At 35.9% G+C, this 24,158-nt stretch overlaps 1 protein-coding gene across 1 annotated transcript in view; it reads right to left on the bottom strand.

The window, feature by feature from the left end:
• Positions 1 to 24,158, bottom strand: part of DOCK2 (dedicator of cytokinesis 2) — a gene marked incomplete at its 5' end in the record, with an annotated part of 219,255 nt that overhangs the window by 41,886 nt on the left and 153,211 nt on the right. Inside the window, 4 exons of the mRNA XM_082489775.1 lie at positions 5,136 to 5,284; positions 9,605 to 9,663; positions 9,763 to 9,863; positions 22,218 to 22,296. Of these exons, the coding sequence (XP_082345901.1) occupies positions 5,136 to 5,284; positions 9,605 to 9,663; positions 9,763 to 9,863; positions 22,218 to 22,296 (388 nt within the window). The remainder of the gene's footprint in view (positions 1 to 5,135; positions 5,285 to 9,604; positions 9,664 to 9,762; positions 9,864 to 22,217; positions 22,297 to 24,158) is intronic.

The raw sequence follows: 24,158 nt of genomic DNA, 5'->3' as shown, positions 1-24,158 counted from the left end.
CAGCCGGCTGAGCATGAGCCAGCAGTGTGCCCAGGCAGCCAAGAAGGCCAACACCATCCTGGCCTGCATCAGGAATAGTGTGGTGAGCCGGACTAGGGAAGTAATCATCCCCCTGTACTCGGCACTGGTGAGGCCTCACCTCGAGTACTGTGTTCAGTTTTGGGCCCCTCACTACAAGAAGGACATTGAGGTGTTGGAGCGTGTCCAGAGAAGGGCTACAAAGCTGGTGAAGGGTCTGGAGGACAAACCTTACGAGGAACGACTGAGGGATCTGGGGTTGTTTAGCCTGGAGAAGAGGAGGCTGAGGGGAGACCTTATTACCCTCTACAACTACCTGAAAGGAGGTTTTAGAGAGATGGGAGCTGACCTCTTCTCCCTGGCGACAAGTGATAGGACAAGAGGAAACGGGTTCAAGTTATGTCGGGGCAGGTTTAGATTGGATATTAGGAAGCATTTTTTAACTGAAAGGGTTATTAAACATTGGAATAGGCTGCCCAGAGAGGTGGTGGATTCACCATCCCTGGAGGTGTTTAAGAAAAGGGTAGATGAGGTGCTTAGGGACATGGTTTAGAAGTGGTGGTGTTTTAATCAGGGTAGGTTAATGGTTGGACTTGATGATCTTAAAGGTCCCTTCCAACCTCACTAATTCTATGATTCTATGATAGTAAATGGTTCATCTCTGTGGCGTACTGAATAGGCTCTACACTGCTCCTCAAAATACTTAATGACTTCAGATCTCAGAGTTTCCATTGAAGAGAAACTTCTCATAATGTTCTCAGAGAAAACTATAACTTGTTCAGTAGAAACAGCAATCCCATTTTCTCATTTGAGTAGAAGGAAAGGACTACTACATTAGTACTATTTCTTAATTATTTTTTAATAGGAGTGTCAAATAAGAGGGAACCTTATTTTCTCTTTAGAGGCCACAAAGAATTTTGTTTTGTTAGGAGCACCAATACTCTGCGTTCCAGAACAATTCTTTGTCCTGTTACTTGCAGGTTTTGCTACTCTAATATTAGTTCTTTCTCTGTAATTAGAATAAAAATGAAAGGTTGCCTGTGGAACTGTACATACTGTACCATTGCTAGAGAATAGCGAGCTACCATTGAAATATAGAGAAACAGAAAAAAAAAAATTACTCTGGCTAGTCGAGGCTGAAAAAGAAGCTTAAAGGGCTCAGAATTCATTTCTATGTATAAGTAGTATGTGTATTAGTGTCTACGTGTATTAGTAACGTGGGCAATATAGATACATGGCAGTTTCAAGACAAGGCAATATTAAACAAAACAATCCAATCCAGTAATTTTCTGGAGCTGAAGTCTGTGGACTTACTGCGGTAAGACAGAAATCTGTGAATATAGTGCAAGTCAAGCACCAGTTAAAAATCATCCACCCCTTAAATCCTTCCTAGTCCTTATTCAGCAGGTAGAGAATCGATTACTTCTAAGAGGCAATAATTTCACAGATGCTGGATCGGAACAAAAAACTTCTTCCTAAGCATCTTTCCTGCAGTTTCTCAACAAGCTGCAAAAAAGCCAGTTCCTTGAACCAAAATAACTAAAAAAGTTGGCAGAAATATAGAATAAAGTTTTAACGTGTCTGTGCCAAAATTAAACCCTGGAAAGGCTATTTCTCCTCTAACTTAAACAGAATGTGCCTAATTGTCCTTGGCACCAATTTAGCTTTAAAACCACCTGCTTATCTATCTAATAGATCCGAGACATCTCCACATCCACAAACACACACTTCAATACAAAAGCACAAAACATCTCCATCTTTTACACATGGATCTGTCTGAAGCACCAAGCTGTACAAACTTGGCTTCTGCTAATGAGACGATCTCGCATCCTTCTGAAATCCTTATACATAATAAAATTTCAAGAAGCGAGAGTTAGAAATATGGGTATTTACAGCAATGATAAATCACTTGCGCCAGAGAAGCGTGCTTAGAACATCTATGTTCACTCACTTAGTAACCTTTTACAGCTCTTAGCTCAGAAAGATAGGAGACTCCAATAGGCTCACTTAGAATAAACATCTATCCTCTAATCCTACCAGAAGCTATGTACGCCCAAGAATACGCCATCGGTCAGCACTATTTTCTGACATAGTCCAACAACAGTCAGGAGGAAAAGCAAATATAGAAAACTTCCCCAGATGGCTTCAGCAACTGGTGCAACCGATGAGAAGTACTAAATTGAAAATACCAAACACAAACAGAATTACTTATTTGAACAAAAATAAAAAATATAAACACAGATGAATTAATCTTCCTAAGCCAAGTTAAATCCTTAATGTAACTTGAATCCATGTTTATTTCAATGATATTGTCATTTTTTCATTTATTCTGCAAAGGGCTAATCTCTTTTTTTTTTTTTAAGCAGGTCTTTTCTAGCTTTTGGTCTCAAATTATTAGTTAGAACAAATGTTATTGCTTGACGATGTGTCTTTTGCTATAGGAAGTCTTCCTTTTAAGGAAAGATGGATTATCAACATTTGGAGGATGGGATTCTTTTAACATCATGTGCCCAACAGACAGGCAACTAGCTTCCCTTAGTATTTGAAAGAGAAGGGGATATATTTGCAGGACTAATTCTATCCACAGACACCGAACAAAGTTGGATAAATTGCCTTTCCAAGATTCCTAGCTCTCCGAGCTAACGATAGACAGAGCCTTGATGGCTAAAATTAGTAGATATTAATGGCTTCCTCCCTACATCTTCAATTAGAATTAAAATTACAAGCTTATATAATATTTCTTCTGGGTGAATGGAAGTTACATGTGCAAAGTAAAACAAAGGACGGTGAAGAAAATGCCTTAGTATGCCATACACCTACATGTATATATTCCATTCCATTAAATATATACGTATAGTAAGTCATTCTTGAGATAACCAGAGGTGGAATTTTCTTTTCTCTGGGATTAGTTGACTTCCTAGAGATACCTAAATAAAATCAAATTCCTGCTTGATAAATTTAAATAACTCCATATCCTTATCACACACATATGGTATACATAAAGCAGGACACAGACAGCCACATAAGATGTATGCCTACCCAGAATGCAGCACTGCCGCGCAGATGTCTCAGCACAGTACCACATCAAGTTAATGAAATCAATCTTTTTGGTAAAGTTTATTAAAGTATGTGGCAGATACCACACAAGCTCTAGTTCCAGTGCCTGTACAGACTCGTCTAGTAAAGATGTCTCCGTTTGTGCTTTTTTCTCCTCTCTCATTAGAAAGGATTAGATTAGAAATAAATCATTTATTTTTAAAGTTCAGCAAAACTATGTTTTAACTGAATGTCAAGCTAGGCTCCTGAGTGCCTAAGGCAGTCTTGAAATAACACGTTATGATTCTCAAAATGTTATACTAAAGCTTTACAAAAATATCCTTTATAATAATAAATGCAAATCTGTATATGAAAATTGTCCACTAGCAAAAGCTAGAGTTTATGTGTTTCTGTATCAAATAATTCTCTGTTCATATTAATTCTTTGCCTTTTCTGATTAAGTTGGTAACTATTTTAACTAATAAAACTTAAAGTCCCTTTCCTTTAAAATATTTAAAAAAAAAAAAATCTTACCAGAATTGCCAAACTTACAGATGCAAGTTTAAGATAATTATCTTAATTACTTCATCCATAGGAAAGAAGAGCATAAAACCCACAATTCTTGACCAGTAAATGATTGCAATTTCTAAAGGAGAACATCAGAATCCAGAGACTCAACTGCCCAGTTATGAAATAGTGCCATCTGATAAAAATTACCTCTTATTTTTAAGCTGCAGTAAAATGAATGTCCTTGTTCCTCAATACTGACAAAGTATCACCTGAAACTTATTTATATTAGCGTAAGAAGTGATTTAAGGGTCCCCTAAGTGTCTGGCATCTTCCAGGCCCCTAAGCTGATGTTCTTCTGAATCAGTCAGTATGACTGATGAGTTTTCAAGATTTTTGGTCTGTACAGATCTGTGCATCTCTCCCAAGAGATGAAGGATAAGCCAAGAGCAGGAAAACATTTTTAAGAAGGCAAATATACGAGTATTAGGACACGAAGGGAACAGATGTACAGAAGCAAAGTGGTTTTTAATCTTGGCCTTGAACCAAAAGCTTTGGACTGTGGAATACAGACCAAAACGGAAAATCCATCTGCTCGTTTGTTCCACACTTAGTTGACACAGAAATGCCCCACATGATTTAAAGTGTTAAACATAGCTGGGTATGTTAGTGACATATTTATATTTGCTTTCCTATGAATGTCTAAAATTATGACCTTTTGTTTGCCACTTAGCATTACATAGACTGTTCTGAATTAATTATTTGTGTAACTACAAAGTGTGAATCTCCAATTTCAAATTTGCTATGAAAACATGCCCAAACAGCTGCAGAGAATGGAAAAGTCAGCTAGGAAAGACACTGACAGATACTTGCTGCCCAGGCAGACACAGCAAGCAGGGGCAGGAGATTTAGATTACATTCCTAAACATCCTGTCCCACCATCCCTATTTCTATTCCATCAATCAAAAATATTTAATACTTGTGATTTAAAAATCCTTTTTCTTTTCAAAATTACTGTAGAAAAAAAATTTGCAATGTCAGTTATTCACAGTGGTGGTTGTCCTCACAATAAATATTTAGAAAAGTTAAGAGTTTCCTGAGAAATCTGCTAATGTATAATTAACTAGTCACTGCTACTTCTGTCAGATTAAAAATTTGAAGTTTTGTCTTATCAATATTTATGTCACCGGGAAGGGGGATCATGAAAAATTTAGATTAGAAAGGACCCCTAGACGTCATTTAATTCTACCTCCCAATTAACTGAGGGCTGACTTCAATATCACATCTTGTTGCTCAGAACCTTTTTCAGTAAATTTTGAAAATTTTGATAGAGATCCTGCAACCTCTCCAGTCACCGATCCCAGCACATTATCGCTGTCATTGGGAAGAAAGCTTTACCTAAGTCCAACTAAATCACACGGGAGAGCCTACACTCACTTGCACAAGAGCTCTTCCTTTTGTTCTTAATATTTTGGATTTTACTTGCTATAAGCACAAAAGCCCACACAACAAATATTTACCAGAAATAAACTGACCACATGACATTAATTTTCACAGAGATTACTTTTAGTTACCTTTTTGAATTCTCCTGTCCTTTGATATTCGCACAGCATCATGTCAAAGAAAATTGGGATTGTGGCTTTTCGTAGTTCAACTTCTGGAATAAGAGTCATTTCCAAGATGGGTCCAACCATCCCCGGAATAAAGCAAATTTTATTCTGGCCTGAAACAGAAACACAAATTGGGTATTTGAGAGGAGAGGAAAAAAAAAAAAATAGGGAAACATTTAGGACATACAATCATTTAAAGCGGCATTTTAAACCATCTATGTTGGTAAAGTCTTACAACTTAGACACTCATATCTGTTCCTTCTCAAAAGCTGAAAGCATGTTAATAGATATAATCTCATTCTAAGGTGCCAGAATTCAGTGCCAGAGATACGCACGCCAGCTTAGCCGACATTTTTAGTGAACATTTCAGTTTTCCAGCTTTTGACATCTCCTTTTGAATACCTAGAGAAATAAAAATACCCTAAGAATCCCTCAAATTCTATCACTAGGGGACTGCCACATGGTAATGCTCCATGGTATAACCCTCCTAGGAGAAAAAAATTACTTGCTTTCATCTCTGATTAAATCAAATGTTGCAATCAATAAATGAAGCCAACCAATGCATCAAACATTGCAAACAATAACAGAAACACTGTCTACACAACTCCTAAAACCACACAAAATTATCTTGTAGTGCAACTGTTACATCAGCTGCCAGTGAATATTCAAATCTGCAAAAAACTCAGCCAGGTCCAAGATGCTTTTCAAATGCTGCTTGTTTTTTGTGGGAAGAAAAATATTTGATACGTGGAGCAGATCACCATCAAAATCCAGTGACCTGTGTAAGAAAGTCAATACTGTCTAAACCTTGTAAAAAGAGAACGTATTCTCATAAACAACTACGACTAGACTTGATCCATAACTAAAAATTAATCTGATTCTGATTCTCCTCTCATATGGGCCACGTACTAATGTAACTCTAAGCATAACTGAACTATGACTTCAACAGTTTTATGCAACATTATTTTTTCTTCCACTCAGGTTGATTAAAATCATTAATCCTACCTACATCAGTAATGTCAATAAGACTGAAAGGAATCTTATGACAACGGAATAACTTCCAATACCTATATGTATTAGACCTTACAGGTCTGTCATTTTTGAAAATCACAGAAATTCATGTATTACGTAGCTAACCATTCACCTCAAATTCTTTACTCTTCCAACCAATCTCCTTACCTGAGTAGAAAAGAGAAACTTTCAGCTAAATGACAACAATACCAATTGCTTGACCAAGAGACTATTCTTACACTTAAAACCAAAAGGCCTTAACTCACATCTTTATATAAATAAAATTAAAAAAAAATATATGTTTTTTGAAGACTACCCTGCCATCAGCAACTGTAATTTCCATTTCAGGAATCAAGAGTAACATTTCCTCAAACCTCACAATGAATGAAAGACTGAAACAGACAAAGGAAGATAATCTGCCCCAGAGCACAAGGCGATTCAATGTATAACAGTGTGAGATTCTGACACGCATTTGCCTGTTTCAATCCTCCTCTATATGTATCCCTCAAATATGGTTTATACTTAAGATGCTCTGTTGCTTTTCAGAATGCAGATTACTTTTTTGTTAAAGCTACAGAAAGGAGCCTGAAAATTACAGAAAAGAAATGGAAAGGGCATTTATTATTAAGTTAGAACAATTGCATATAAGTTTGAAACATTTCTCAATCTGTATGCCTCACTTTTTTCAATTGGGTATGTAAGACAATATTATTTAAATAAATTAATAATGCATTTGCATATTAGAAAACAATCCTTTGGTCTTCAACATTATGCTAGGTAAAACTGTTAAAGACCCTTGAAATTTTATAAAGCCATTGCGCTTGCTGTTTTTAACACGGACTCTCAGATTCAGCATGAGCACGATGCAAACAGCAAGTCTCAAATACACACAAGCGGAAGAGATCTGCAAGATTTATTGTACTTTGTAGTAAAATGAAAACTTGAAATTTTATTTTAAGAAACAGGTATTAATGGTTCTAGAATCGAGTTCTTTTGAAAACACCACCAGTTAATCAGCAAAAATATCAAATCCTTTAAAATCTTGACTACGCCTTTTTGATACAATGATTCATTAAAAAAATTCTACGAAAAAACACTAAAAGAAAAAATTTCAGAAAAGAAAGATTGAAAGGGGTATAAATCGGCAGAAGGAGTATGTGCAAGGTGAAAAAAGCATTCAAAATCTCCAGGCAAGCACTGATACGCTGGTACGCCTAGGAAACTAGAATGTTTAATAGAGATCATAAAGAAATTTCACGTGTCCTAATAGAAGAACTTTGCAAAAATTTTCCAAGATAAAACAAATATTCTACATAGTTCAGTCAATAACAGTCCCTTTCAGTGCATTTTGAAAATCATAGCTGGCTTCCTTGTGTAAGAATATTGGGTGATATTACGGCCTCTCCATAGCTTATTTTCCCCTGCAACACTGCTGTCAGAGGTTCAAACACACTGCTAAACTTACCTGCCCAACTCAGAGGTGAGAGGAAAGGTAACTAGGAGAACGTGAACACACTAAAAGGAGAAACACGGAATTAGTTTTGCCTCTACAGCAGGCATTGCCACTCCACCGAGGGAAGACCATGTCCCTATCGAGACAATGCTTCTTTGCAATAAATATGGTGTATTGGGGAGACAGGGATGTGTGCTGCACTGCACTGTGTTTACGAATAAACCAGCAGACTATAAGGAAGGGGAAAGCATACAATGCACTACCCCCATTAATTCTGTGTGTTGATTTCTGAATGGAATAAGCTGTATGCTTATTCCATGCTCAAGGCTTAAGAGCTGTCCTTCAGTGATAACACTGACACAATCCCACTGGACATTTCATTCTGGTATGCATTTATGAATAATTGGTTACCCTTTAACCTAACAGGGCCTTCAAAAGACTTTTTTTCCTCAACATATCTCGACAATGCCTTGCTGCAATTTTTGCATAAGTATTAAAACATTAATTGGAAGAGAAAAGGAAGATGGATCTTTCCTTCCCTGCCTCAGAGAAGCTAAGGCTCAAGTTCATCTTTGAAATCAATCACAAAAAGCATCTTCAATACCCTACAAAACACCTTAACTATTGTGCTATTGCCTATTTGGTGCAAACCATAAACTGGAGACTTCATCAGCCCACAGAAAGAAAATAATATCCCTCTATCAACGGAAACTTCCCTGCAAAGCCTAATTAAAATAAACGCTTTTTAAAAATCTGCCTAAGAATTTAAATCAAAAATTCCTCAATCAACTCTCATATAGAATGAACTGAATGTAAAAACCTGGTTTATCTGTAGAGGGTTACTTTGCCTAGCAGGTCCGAGAGATCAAGAAATTGAGTAGTTATGCAGTTGTTAACATTCTTCATATTCTGCTTATGACTACTTGGTATTTAGTTCAGAATAATTTCTCCCTTCCCATTCACTCCCAGCCAATCACTTTAAATCTTGCCTTGTATGCAAGAAGGTGATCCTTTTTATTCAAGTTTTATTCAAGTATCTTCAGATTTTGGATAGTGGGGGTCTATTTCGGCTAAAATTCTAATAACATGCAAAAAATATTGATAACTACTGGAAAAAATGCTCTTTTAATGCAGGCACTGAGAAGACTCCACACAATTCTTAAAATCTTCCAGTACATAGAGATTACACAAGTTTTCCAGGATGAAATGGCTGCGTTTTAGCTGAGTCAGAACAATGACGACCTCAGGAAACAGGGAAAATTATTATTATCTTATGCTCAGCACTCCATTGAAGTGGCACATCGGAACAAAAGCCCAGAACTGGCTTGTGGACAAGAGATCTCAAACAGACAGAATGGTTGTAAAAGCCTTTTTCTCAGTCTTCTTTCTGTTAACGAACTGATGAAATCTAGTCTTTTCATGATTAATTCTCTGAAATTAGACATTCAGCTTGCATTTCAAAGTATAATCATAGGTATCATCATAATTGTCTTCATTGTACATTTCAAGAAAGCTTTATAATACATATTTTCATAGAACAAAACATTATTGTTTCCTCTATTATGACCTCTCAAAGGAGCAGTAGCAGGACATGGCTGTACAATAAATGGAAAAATATTTTTGAATTTTAATCCAAAGAGATTCCAAATCTGAGCCTACTAATTTCTGGAACTGTAGGTGCAGACTGAGCAGTAACCTTCTCAGGGAAGATTTATCTGGTTCTCAATTTCAGCAAAATGAGGTTTCTGAAATCTGATTTCAGCCATCTTTGAAATCTGAGAGAAAGTTGTGAGCTCTCTTAGAAATAAAAAATAGCCTTGTCAGTTCCAAGCTTAATCACAGAAGTGAAAAAGTATTTCAAGTTCAAATAGGAGAAATATTTACAGAAGCAATTCACAGCAGATATTTTTCAATGAAACGAGCAATATGCTATGGCTTCAGTTGCAATGAAGTTCATTTGCCTACTCACCAAGTTTGTACCACATGTCACGGATAGCAAAGCCAATTAAACGCCTCATATCTCCATATCTAGAAAAAAAAGAAATACGAAAGTTGTCGTTATCAGTATCTTTATCATCATTTTACTACAAAATGAAGGCATATGCTAAAGTACACATTTTTGCTTACTTGTTCTGGATTTTGTTGCATTTTGCATGGGAAAAGTTTTCTAGCTGTAGTGAATCTTGGGTAATAAAAGCCACAGCCAAATGAAAATAGTTGTTCCACAGCTGCAAATTGAATATAAGGAAATTAGGATAGTTTTGAGAAAATCAGGAATAATATTAAACTACGCATAATGCTTAATAATTTACGAAACGAAATGATGCAAGCAATATGAGATTTTTATATTATGCAAAGATGTACATCATTAGTATTATGCAATTAGCAGAAAAGCAAGAAAGATGAATTTTAATAACCACTACTACACTTTTGCTCTTAAGACAGAGCAGCTGAATAAATATTGCTAAAAAAGATTCAGATGAGATTCATTAGCTAACAACATTAAACCATGAACCATAGTAGCACTAGTGAAATACATTACATGCCACTGAATCTTAACAACGTGGAGCTAAAGTCATCCAATGTAATTACACTGTATTCCAGAACTACTTCAAAAGGCATCTACTGTCTTCTCTTTGGATTTTAATTCAACAACGGTTTGCGTGACATTCCAATATATTTTGTTAAGAGCTCTCTACATGAAACAAGGACTATTAGTACTGAGCCATGGACTTGAAGAAAATCCCTTATATTTCCAGTGCACAACCTGTCGGATCAAAGCGAATCACTTGTTCTCCAGACAATCAAAATGAAGTACTTCTCTCACATGCTAGAGGTGGGAAGGCAAAAGAGAAAATTCACTAGGAAACACAATTCAAAGTAAATACTATTTCCTAAGCAGTCAGCAATGGCTTGAGATGCTTCTTTTAAAAACGTAGCAGCATCTAAAGATACACGCAGTAGGTATCAGTGAGACAGTAGAAAGGCAATAGTAAATGTGTTCAGTGGTAATTTAAAGGACGGAAACAAAACATACAACATTATTACAGAGCTCTTAATTTTGAGTGGTGAAATACAACCCTAGGTTGTGAACCCACATTGAATAGCCAAGAAATAGGTTTCCTCAAAAACTTCAGTGACCTCTGTCCTTTATAACCTGGAAAACTCTCTTGTGCATAAATAACCAGGATAAATAGACACCAACACACAAAAGCACACATAAAAATACATTTCTTACAATAAATAAAATCCTCAAACTTCCTCTATATTGCAAAGAAGATCCTGCATTTCACTCATTCTTCCCTTAGAGGCCCAACTAAAGCTCTCCTTACCAGACTTGCCTATTTAAAAGCCCTTCGGAGGGCTGGTTCTGTCTTTAAGCATTTAGAGTCCAGAGCACAGTTATCCCCGGTGCAGACACACAGACTCCAGTACCATTTCAGTGCAGGCAGTCAGTAATCTGTTACATCTCACACCGTTCAGAGATGCTCTGAATTCCCTCAAACCAATCACAGTCTTACTAAAAACTGCATTTGAATATGAGCATTAGTAAGGCAGAAGCCTTTTTCCCCTCATTGCAAACAGTTAAATTATGTTCCTATCTATTTTTTGACAGTATACTAATAGTACATAGTAATTCAGACCTTTTTTCCCCAGGATAGATGTTATTTATGCCCTGAAAGGCCTGTTTTTCGCTTATCAAAGATTTTAAAAGATTAATTTGACCAATTTAGAGTTTTCAGTCCCTTGAGAAGCTGTATTTATCGATGCGTAGCAAATATACTTTGCATATGTCAATTACACCAGTAAAATGGAAAATTCCTCATATTGTTCTAGATTATGGGGAGAAAAATGAAGCCTTATTACTACAGTTAATGTTCTATTTATTCACTTAATTCAAAGTTCAATGCCACCTTTGTCAGAGACACACCCTGCAGACTCAATATCCTCATTTGTAAAAAAAAGACTGAGAACCGTTTTGTTTTCTCTTAGGCCCACAATCACATTCCAAGGTGTTCTGCATTTGACCACCCAGTTACGCAGCACGTGGTAGGGCTGAAGGGACAGGAGAGGACCAGAGCTCTTGTGCTCCGATGTGCGCGATACTCAGCTTTGCTGCTTCTTGACACGAACTCCAGCACTGAGTTGTCACCTAGGGACAGAGCACTGGGAGCCAACGCTAGAGCTGAGAAGGGACCCTTCTCTGTAATTAGTTATCAATTATTCATTGCAAACTCCTACTGAGATGCAGCACCTGACAGGAACAGCACAGGCTGGCGAGGAACCGGCGGAGCACACGCACGCCCAGAGGGCTTCAGATCCGACAACAGCCCTCCACGTATGGGCCAAGGGAACTTACAACAAGAGGATCTCTCATTCCACTTTGTTTCAGAAAACACGAGGTGCCCTCCCCCTAGAAAATGTGACAGCTGCCATATCGGAAAAAGTGGAAATAATTTAGTAAGAAATTTCTAGCCGTCTCACAGAGAGGAGATCTAGATGACATTTCAGGATAACTACAAACAGAAACACTGCTGCCTCCTCCTTCATACCCACCTCTCAAACCAACGCCGGCTCTGCACCAATGCCTACCTTTTACCCATCGCGTTTGTCTACAGACATCTTTGCTCAATTCTTTTTGATAATACAGGAGAAACACGAAGTCTTTGGAAGACTTGAATTTCTGACAAATTACTGCAGATACTAAATGTACTCTAGCATTTCATAAAACAGACAAGATGATAGTTTTATTTTTTTTTTCTTGAAATATTATGATGAAAGCAAGCTCAGCCCCTTGAGAGCAGCAGACATAATATATTTCAGACAGACACTGGGTTCATTGTTTTGATTTTGTAGAAAAATGGCACTTTCTGCATGTATGCGTAATTGCAAACCACCCGTAGTTACCAGAGCTACTGAGCTAGGTTAGCAAGAAATAACCTTTTCAAACCTTTAAATAACAGTTATAAGAAATGATCCACTGACTTCCAGGATATATGACATTCTCAATATGTGATGATTTTACCTCAGAAATACTCTCTTTCACATATTGGAATACCTTTCTTCTCCACTTAAGACTAAATAATATAAAAGGAACATCTATTTTTTTTTACAATTTTTTTACGATTTCAAACAATTTTAAACAAATGAATAGCAACTTGTGTATTAGTTAAATTGCTGAATTGGATCAACCACAGATACTGAAGTTCAATCACAAAGACAGAACACACAGCTGCATCATGCAGTCTTAAAATCCCAAATCAACATTCACGAAGATTATTCTCCATTGTCTTTTAGAATATGGCACTAGAAAGTTACAAATTGCTAAACAGAGGCATAAGCGGAATGTGAAGGCTAAAATTCAGAATAACTCACCACCAGATAAACATTTAGAATTCAGTAAAGTAAGCACTGCATTCTGTTTGAGTCTTAACAAATACAACTCATTCATAAATTCAGAAAGTTACAAGCACAATATTTAGGGCTTATTCCTACGATATGCAGATGTGTTCATGACAGGTGTAGTGTTTTCTTTGAGGTGAAAAAGAGAGTATTAAGCATCTCAGAGTAAAGAATTATGAAAATCCTTTGGGACCTCTGCCAAAATTTCTTTGCATTGGCTATGTACTTCAAAAGGCCAGAACAAAGGTAGAAAATTTTCAGGTTAATGAAAGTAAGTTTACAGAAGCTTTGATGAAACACAGCACATTTTATAAACCAAAAAAAGTTTGTTTAATTCATTTTTAGTCACTAAAGATTTTCATGCCCTAATTCCATTGTCTCCTTGTTTTTGTCACATGCTTCTTGTTTAATGATGCAACTTAAGAAAAATACTTGCGAATAGTTTCTACTCCAGCCATCTACCATTCCTATGCTGGAAAAAAATCCCTAACCTCTGAAATAAGGCACTCCCAAATCTAGTGAAAACTAGTTTTGTGTATGCAAAATCTTCCAGAATTTATATATATATATATATATATATTTCTTTCCATTCTGAGCAATTCAGTCCAAAGTGCAAAGAAATTTGCAGATGAACATCCAAAAAATCAATTCCTCTCCACAGGTCGCTCTAGGAAGTTCCAGCTACACATTGGTAGAAGGATCGAAGATGAACTTTAAACTCTAAAGTCTGATAATTTTCAAATGCACAGTACTATATATAATATATAAAAATATAACATTCCTAATCTCGCTATTATAGTTAATACAGCCAGCTAAATGTTCTAACACTTGCGTTACCATTAACTACTACGTCAGCCATCTCCTAGGGTTTTCTACAGTGTCTATCACTATCGTACATACATTTTTGCACATTAGGGTGAGTATTTTTCCCTGTATATTTGTAATGCAGTAAAGCTTTTGATTTGGGGATTTGTAACCAAAGATTTTAAAATTAAAAAGTTGCGCAATTCTGTGATGCTAAAATACATTTTATTACTGCCGAGTTAGTAATGGTGCTTCATGGATGCAAGAAAGAGGAAAAAACAGAAAAAAATAAGCATCATCTTTTCCATCAGACTTATGTTATAATGGAATGCAGACTATGCCTTTTACAATAAAATTCTGTGGCAGGAATATAGATGATTAATACAAAATTATAATTGCTATAACAGTACAGATTTAGAAATATAATCCTATAATAATATAATCTAATGCCCTGTAAAAACAGAGCTAACAGGGGAAGGGTAGGAAGCAACAGGAATCAACAGCACTGCATCTTCCAAAACAGAGACTCTACCATAGCCATGCCTGACCACAACAAAATGGTTTCTATTTGTTTAGTCTTCCCTGTCCCTAATACGTCAGAAGCTGCCATCTTCAATCAGAATATTATAAAAGGAATGTTGCCCAAAAAAGTGATTTCAATGAATTAAGCGGCATTAAGGGTGGCAATGGATGCTGCCGGTATTATGGCACTGTGGTGTTCAGTCGCTGAATGGAAATGCTGCGCAGCGCAAGACTGATGGAGCCATGAGTTGACAGTGACAACAGAGTGGAAATACTCTGTTCTCCTAGGCAAAAGTAACACCTAGCTAATGACATCAGCTACTAACAGAAACGAAAGAAATGTCATACGAGGTCTAAATAGGTTCTATAAAGGCAAATGTCCACATTGAAAAAATTTAACTGAAGTTTTAAAATGAACCATTAAACACTGTTATCTTCATTTTCCTGTTGATGGAAGACTGGCTTACAGTTCATTCAAACTAAATAAAATTGAGAGGAAAAAAACCCCATGACTTGCAAGTTCAAAAAGGGATTTCTGCTGATGCGACAGAAAGAAATAAAACCTTCTTTCCTAGTTCTGCATTCATAAAAATAAGGAAACTGCTGACAGTTAAGACATGTCTCGTAAATAGAAAGGTCATTGAATTATTGTATTTCTATATAACAATGAAGAAAATGTTAATTCACATTTGAACTTACATTTTTATTTCATACCTACATCGCTATATCCATATGGACAGATAACACTCGGCGTCAAAACTGTACTGTAAAATATTTGTTTCCTTAAAAATCCTTGTGAATGAAATAAATGGCAAATCAACTAGCTGCGCATTCTTCAGTATAAAATAGAAATAGGCATACAAAGACACTTTTTCTTTGGGGTAAAGGTATTTAGACTGTTTATGAAAAGCCACGTTATCCCAGGTTATTGACACTTATTTAACACCCTGGGTCTACCCTTCATGTCTGCATATAATATTTTGCCTTGAAACACAGAAGTTTTTGGTCAAATGAAATTAGCATTTTTTGATTGAATAAGATGATATAATTGCCACAAAAGGTAAAAGAGAAGTGTACTGAAAAGTCCCAGAACTGTCCTATTTACCACAAATGAAATATACTTTCAGGGAACATTTTTTCCAAAATACAGTCTACAATTTTTAATATTTTTGTTTAAGTCTCTTCTGAAGAGCCCATCTCAACCCACACATCCTAAATCCAGAATTTACACATTATTATGGTGTGTCTGTTCTGCCACCCTGCAAAAGCCCAGCTGCAAAGCAGTCACCTGGACAGGTTGCCCGATCTCCACATTTAAAATTGGCAAATCCTTAAAAAAATGTTACTTGATACAAAACAGCAAAATTGCCAACATTGCAATCTCCTTTAAAATTGTTTGTTGATCTCATCTGAAATCACCTGCAATGGCTGCATTTCCAAAGCAAAATTGTCTTTATTAGTGGAAGCTAGTAATGAGAAAGAGCTAGCCCTCCCCTACACCCCCCCACCTCCACCCCCGCGGAAAAACCCCAAACACCAAAGCCAACCCACGGCCAGAAACACAAATTCTCTCACAACTACAGAACATCATCCTGAACAGTGAGCACCGATATGGAGCAAGTAGTGGGGACCCTGGCCGGCTGGTGAGACAGTTCTGCAATCAATTAGGAGAATCCTTATGAATATTATTAAAAATAAGTATAATATGGAAACACAAAATAGAGGGAAAAGAGAAAATAAGCAATTTACAATCATACAGGTAAGACTTTTTATTGACACAAAATGCAACAAAGAAGTCAAAGAAAAAACTAAACACCATTAAGACATATGTCATCATGGTCTTCAGAAAAGTCTGACCTCAGACTTGCTTTTCTAGTTTTTTGTGGTTTTCTTCTATACCATCAATATATCCCTTACACTACATTAATATGCTCATTCTGAATAAAGAATCTTAAACTATTATACTTTCCACAGTTGCAAACCTACAACGACGTTTTACACTTCAGTGAATGTTTTCTAGTTGTAAACACAGAGCATACAACTGGAAGGAAGCCTGAGAGGTCAGCTAATCCAGCTCCGTATCCCAAGGCAAGATCTGCTAAACTGCTTCAGACAGATGTCTGTTGAATCCGTTCTTTAGAATCTTTAAGCGAGAAGTATTTCTGAGCCTTTCAGATCATCTGTTTCAATACACAACTGTCTTTCTACCTAACATAAATGCAAGTCAATAACCTATTTCAAATATAGAGACAGGAATAGAATATAAACTGCTAAATATTGAAAGTCTTTACCTATTCCAGTAACTCCAGACTTCTGTGTATTAAATCCTCATTTCCAGCTTAATTTCAGTGCCAAAGAACACACATTAAGGTATTACGCAAGGTACCATGACTACTGTGAGCCCACATTCATTCTTGCTTCATGGTTTATTTTTGGTCGATCACTTAATGAAAATTCACTCCCTTCTCTCCTGTAAAACTATTTGCTCTGGAGCTAACATTTTTTTTCTTATCAGCACAAGAGTAAATTCTCTGTAACAAATGCCTTTTAGGCAGCCCTTTCTTTCTTGTTCCATGTTTTGCTGTAATAGGACATTGGAGAATACCTGCTGTACGCAACCTCTCATTGTGGCTTGTTTTCTGAGAGCGACTGACGTACATCTGAATACAGCCAGTGTGTAAACTCTGCATGCAAAACTCAAAAGAAAAAACCCAGAGAAAACCACCTCCTCACCCAGCAGGCATATAATTTCAGACATCACATGATTATTTAATTACCTCTAAGTATAATGATTCTCAACCCAAGCAGCAGCTCTGGCCCTACCTGCCTGACCACTGCAATGACAACCTCAGTATCAAAGCACTGGAAGTTAAAAGAGGGCTCTCTACATAAAAGGACTCGGTGAAGCAAACTTCTTACACACTAAGGCAGAAAATTTAACGGCACATCATTGCTGTGCTGTGCACAGCTTTGGTATTTGTCTCCGACGTATATAACAGCTTCATCATTAACCCTATGGCTTCATGTTAATGCATAGTTTTAAACGTAAAGATTGTAACCACAGTTCATCAGATATACCGCATCCTTTCACAAGTCCTAAATGATACCACTTCTCTCCTTTCTGCCTGAATCACATAATGAGTGAAAAAAAGTAATTTTGCTTTGGAAACGACAAAAAGGCCAGGAACCTTTTTTCCCCCCATTTAACCAGCTTCAACAAAGTAGCAAAAGTTTCTTCACTGCTTTTGTCTAGATTTAAAATACCCTTTTTTAGTTCCTCAATTATTTCACAGTCTACTTGTTTGGTTTGGCTAGGTTGTCTGCTATATATTGCCATGCAATCACTCAGCCAAGTGAAAAACCCTCAAATCTACCTCACTGTGCTTTAAATTGCTTTTTTTAAAAAAAAAAAAAAAAAATTAAGACTTTTCTTCAACTATTTGCTAATAATCAGATCTGAAAACACCTCCTACAAACAGTATAAATTATTCACTCATTTATAAAGAACTTAAAGTTGTAACATTGTAACGTCACCAATATGCATCTTTATTTTCCCCATCCCAACATATTCTATTTCTATAGTTTAAATTACACTTAATTAGGAATATTAAAGTAGCTGCCTCTGTTTTAGCTTCCAAAATCTTGAGACATTGTTCTTACTGTGTATGCTTAGTAGCGGACTGAACTTTACTCATCCCTTTCTCTTTGAAACCAGAAATCAACACCACTCATACCCCTAACAGGAGACTAGATTGCCTGAAGGCTGCTGCATACTAAATCACTGACCCTTGAATAAGCAGTTCTTGTTTGGGTTTGTTTTTTTTTTTTTGAATGAATGAAAATCCATTTGTTTCACAGAAACACTATATGCAATAATTTACTTAAGATTTAGATCTGTAGTAGTCACTTACGTAACACAGGCATACGAGATCTTTCAAAAGTTAGATTAAATTATTCACAGCAAGTGAAACAGCTGGACATTGTTTTAAAACACATCAAATGAGCTCACTAAAATCTCTGTCAGGTTCGGCAATAGCAGAAGCACATTTCAAGATACATTTTTTTTTTCCGGAATTTGAAAAAAAGAGACCAATGTAAAGAGTTGAGGTTAAGCTGCACTCCATGGTATGGGATTGCCTCAATTCCGGTTTTAGGAAGTATATCTTTGATTTAGTGTAATACATATCTGGCCCACTGATAGTCATAAGGGAACCTACTGGTGTGTACTGTTGCTCCTTCTCCTGCACACTCAGCTCCTCCTGTGGTAGACTCAGGGATGTGAGGTAGCTCTCAACAAAACTGGAAGTAAAGCTACTTCCAAATTTTCTCCCAGATCAAAATAACAAAAAGCAACTTTTCTGTCCCAATTCATAATTTTTCTATATGCATACAAATAAAAATAGAAATATAGCTACATAAAGACAGCCCAAACTGGTTAAAAGTTTTGAATGCGTCTTAACAACGTTGAGCTTCCATCAATCGCCAATTTTCCCCTGCTGATACTTTTGTTGCACTGTTACATTTATTATCAAATAGTTTGAACTGAATACTAAAGAAATAACATACTGGCATTTGTTTCCACCTGCAGACTTATTGTATGGGTTTTGGCAATGACTACATTCCCTATGGAACATGAATGTATTGCTTATTTTCATTAAAGCAAATGTTTCTCTAAAACTCCTAAATTTATTTTAAATATGGAAAGATTTAAGAAAAAAATTCCAAAGATTTGCTTCCGTTTGAAGGAATCTGCATCTCAAAGTTTTGCCTTAGTTTCTCGTCACTATTCTGTATCCAAAAAGCCTAACAATGAAGCAATGGATAAATAATAATGGAAGTAAGCTTCAAAGTTGTTTTTTTTGCAAAGTAGCTGCTAAAACAAAAGCTCCTTTAATGATATTAGCCTGCTGCTATCTTAATTGCTAAAATAAAAACAAACAAGCACTGCAACAGCTGCACAGAGGATTGCTTATTACTCCAAAAAGTACTCCAAAAAACCTGAAGAAAACCAAATATTAAATCTAAAAAGAATAACAGCCTCAGAGACTGAAACTGTAAAGTGAACTGTTTGTACAGCATACAAGTTTCTTACTTTGAGTTGACCGCTGTTCATGTTTGCTTACAGCCGAGATATATTGATATAAAAAAATACCTTGTCTCTTTTTTGTCATTTGCTCATTTTCTAGTGATGCAGGAAAATTTTCTCGGACTACAGCAAATGACTTTGGTATCCGTGCTATCAGAGAACAATTCAAGTAAGCGCAATCCACATGAAAAATTACACCTCCAGCACCAAACTTCCCACAGCCAGAAAGGACAGAACAGTGACACGTGGATTTACACTGCAGAGTCAGAAGATTTAAACTATGAGTTCAAAAGACAATTTATGTATTAGAAAAATGAGTTGAAGTTATTCCTTCTCCCAACCCTTACTATTTCCACTCTTTGTTCCTGTCCTCAATGCTTTAGGGCATTTTAAGAAAATTTTGTAACTTCAGGTATAATACAGGATCTTTTGGAAAGACAGACTACTCTCTTACCATAAAAGGCTCTAGAATAGTTAGGCAAAATTCTTGTTAGTAATTATTTGAATAAAGTTGATCCCCTGACAATGAAGAAGGTCCACTAAAGGACTTCAAGTTTTTAATTTCAATTAATAACATTTTTAGTTTTAAGTGCTTCTTCATATTCAAGTTTTCACAGTCTGAATAGTTGCAAGACACTGATTTCTAGATTTTCTTTTCAAAAAATGTAATACGAAAAATAGTAGAAGAACCTTTAAAACATTTAAATCTTCAGCTATCAATGATCTGAAGATGCATAGGTAATAGTGGGAAATAAAGTTGGGGTTTTGTTTGATTAAGAAAATTAGAAAATATGCTTTGCATTATTCAGACCTTCTTTAGTCCAGTAGCAGCTTTTTAATAGGTATATTTAGGGTACTGTTAGAAGGTTTTCAGAGCTTTTATTCATGGAAGAAAAGTAAGGTATCTCCCTGACTTGTACTTTTAAGTCTCTTGTGAAAACTGTAAGGGTACTACAATTCTTTAGATGGAACTACTTATTTACTATAATGGTGTTTAGCTTACTGAAAGCCTCCAGGTATTTGACAAGTCATGAATACATGAATACAAGAGCAAGCATTAATACATTCCCTTGAACTCCAAGGTTCAGTGATGAACTACAACATCCCTGGTTGTTGGATAACATTCTGGAATACACAGAATTGCCACAGGAAACTTACGTGAAATAAAAGTTCCAGCATTAAACTGCTGCTTTAACATTGGAAAGAGGCTGTGTACACCTTAATAACATTTTGACAGACACACAGTCTTTAGAGTAGTTTGTGTGTTTTTTGTAGCCTACACATACTGACGCCCACCAGACCTATTTTATTTGCTTTTAAAAATTATTGACACATTGTGCAGTAAAAATGATCAAGTGTTACAGAAATGGTAAGTTACAAATTGGTTGTTAATAAATTGAAATAGCCTGACAGATGTTATATCATAAATATGTGAAGGATTTGAGAGTTTCCAGCAGGGATATTTAGTAAAAAGAAATTTTATGTTTGTCAGATGAAACATCTCTTCCTAGGATTCAGAAATCTTAATTATAGATTTGTAAAGTCACACCTTTTGAAAGTACAATTTTTTAAAATGAAATAAATGAGGAAAAAGGTCTACATTTCGTATTTGGAGGCCATCGTAACTGAGTATGAACCAAATGTTTTACCTTTATTTTTACTATTGTATTTCAAACTCTCATGTAACCTCTTACATGACCGCTCCGTAGCTATCTGTGACTGAGGTATTTTATGTTAAGCACCAACCGACCAATATCCAAACAGTTTTTAGCACAGTAAGCCTAAACCTTCACATGCAATAGAGTAGAATCACTTAAAACAGACTGCAAGTTGCAAGATTAACCATAAAATATAAACCCCAAGGTATCAAGAAGGCAGAGCCCTGAACTTTCTCTGAACTTCACAGTTAGGGTCGATTATTATTATTCGATTATTATCGAATGAACAGATTAGATCAGGAGCATTTTTAAGCTTAAAACATTTACTGGTAACTGCAGTTAACATAAAGAGTAAAATAGGATGATTTTTCATACTATACTTTGTTAGTGTATTTTCTATCTATAGCACTCACCATAATCAGGCAGCATTTACTGACAAATCCTGTTTCTAAAACTGTATTTACATTTTAATAACAAGTTAATGAACGTGAGAACTACAGACATTTCCATTTTTATCTCAAGCAAGTCAAACATATCATAAAATGCATAACCAAATAGTTAAGTTACAGAGAATGCTATTGAGCAAACTAAAAAAAAAAAAAAAAAAACAAACCAAAACAAAACATCCTAATTATTTCAGAAAGAACTACTACAAATAAAGGAAAATAAATAAATAAAGATAGACTTATCAGGGTAGACTACAAGTTAAGAAAAAAATAATTCCAAGTGCTAAATACTCTAGGAATCAAACAAAGTTAAGCTCTTTCTGCCCTACATACATAGGAGTGACATTGTACAGACTATACGCATTACGTCAAAGACTGCCTTGCTGAATACGCTTGGCTGGCTAAGAAAAAAAAAGAAAAAAAAAAAAAAAAAAGGGAGTTTTCTGCTTGCCAGTTCTCAAAGAATCACAGCACAAAATCTTCTGCTTTAGTACCTTATCATAAATAATCAAAATACAATTTTCATGTCATCGAAGATGGCCTAATCCTGCCACACTCAAATCAACTGATACTGATACAAAGTGCCAAAAGGGGCTCTGACAGACCAGAATGATCAAACCTCCACATACTACCTCCACTCAGCTTAGAAGTCTAAATACTTACTTGGACCTCAAAATTCATATTCTCCAGAAATTTCTGGTTCATTGTCTCTGCAAATTTGTTGATGGCTCTCAAGAACACCCTAAAAAAGAAAAGCAATGATGCAGATAAATGAATGTAATCTCTGGGAATTTATTCCAACCATATGTGATATTGATGGAAACATATTTAAACACTGAACACACTAGAAGAAACAAAAGTTCACACATACATGAACACAACAGATGACAGTCTGTGCAATGGCATGTTATTTTTAGTGTTACGCATAAAAAAATTTAAACACACAATTGTCAAGAAGTTTCTTGATCTCTCTTGAACAATTCAGACAATGTAATTTCTTTTCCTCTATTGCACACTGCATTGCATTCTTCAGAAAACATAAAGAGAACAATTCTTACAAAAAAAATTTTACCTTCCATTTGACAAAACCGAATCATTTACAAGAGTGCTATTGCCTCCTCCTCACGGGTTTGACAGCTGAAAGAGTTCCTGTACTTACATTATTAGTTAGGAGCTTCCACTGCATTTTCCCTATTAAAAGATATTATGTGCAGCTTTTTGCTTTTCTTACAGGTGGTGAGGGGAGGATGAAACCTCTGCTCACCTTCCTCTTCAGGTTGATTATGAAAAACGCATTCAAAGCTGAATTAATATACGTTTTTTTTCTTCCAAGAAGAAGAGCATGAACGTTATCCCTCTAGCTTGAAAAGCAGCACCTGTTTATGCTCATTATTAATACAGCAAAACTAAGTCACATTTCTAAAGCTAAAAGCTAATTTCTTGGTCTAACTTTCCAGCACAGTACATTTATAAAGCAAAAATCAATTGTATCTAAAAATACTTATAAAGTTTATTTAAATAATTCAGCTGCATTCAATTGAGAATTTTGAAAACAAGTGATCCGTTTTCCTCTGCTTCATAGGTAATATTTTTAAAAGTTTAAATATTTCTATGGGAAAAACTGCGAGGGCAAACGCACTGCAACCCGAAAGAGGTAAACAGAAGGGAAAACCAATCCGAACTGTCCAAATACAATGACTGACCATCAACTAGATATAACTAATAGTTCTTTTTCCTGATCGGTAATAACAGACAGGTCCACAAAACCCCCACCATCTTAGTGTTTAGTAGCATCAGAAAAAGCAGTAATTCAACAATTAGAATTATTATTAGCAAAAGATTAAGAGACCACCAGATATCTGTAGGTTACTGTCAAAGGAATGTTGTCTCCTTGTGTTGGATTCTGTGTGGTGTTCTGATCTCCCATCTCAAAAAGATAAACAAATACAAAAAGAAAAAAGAGAGAAGAAAACAAGCAAAGAAATGTGACAAAGAAATGATCAAACACATTTAATGGGTTGTGCCTGAGACCTGGTTTCTTTAGTCAGGGGACACTATGTGGCTGAGGTGTGATATGCTAGAATCTATAAAATCAGAAGTACTACGGAGACGAGAGCCTTAGTGTTTGCTGTTTCTCATACAAGCATTGGAAAGCACAGAACAAAATCAGAATGTGCATTCAATAAATAAGCAAGAGACAGATTTTATGCGAGTCTTGCTCAGCTATGCAACTCATTTCTACAGGATGCTGCGAATGCCTGAATTTTATACTGGCTCAAAAGAGATTAGACACATCAAAGACAAAAATGAAGGGAGGACTACTAAATGTCATTGGTCACTGGAGGCTGGGAGGACACATCAAACCGTGTTACTTCTTCCCAGCTCTGTTGTTATACTGTTCCCTAGGCAGCCGTTTATGAGCCACTACCAGAAACAGAAGAGTCACTGAAATGAATTTTAGTCTCACCACCAAAAAAAAAAAAAAAAAGAGTTTGCAAGGGCTAAATTCAGTTTCTTAATGAGGGTGGTAAAGCAAAAGTTCAGCTTTTGGTAGCCTTATGACAGGGAATCTTATTTAACCACTAAGCAACAGTCCAAAGGAGC

The sequence above is a fragment of the Vanellus vanellus genome, assembly GCF_965231255.1.
Source record: "Vanellus vanellus genome assembly, chromosome: 13".
NCBI classification, from domain to species: Eukaryota; Metazoa; Chordata; class Aves; order Charadriiformes; family Charadriidae; genus Vanellus; species Vanellus vanellus.
Note: the sequence above shows the minus strand (reverse complement) of the source record. Positions and strands in the feature narration are given on the sequence as shown.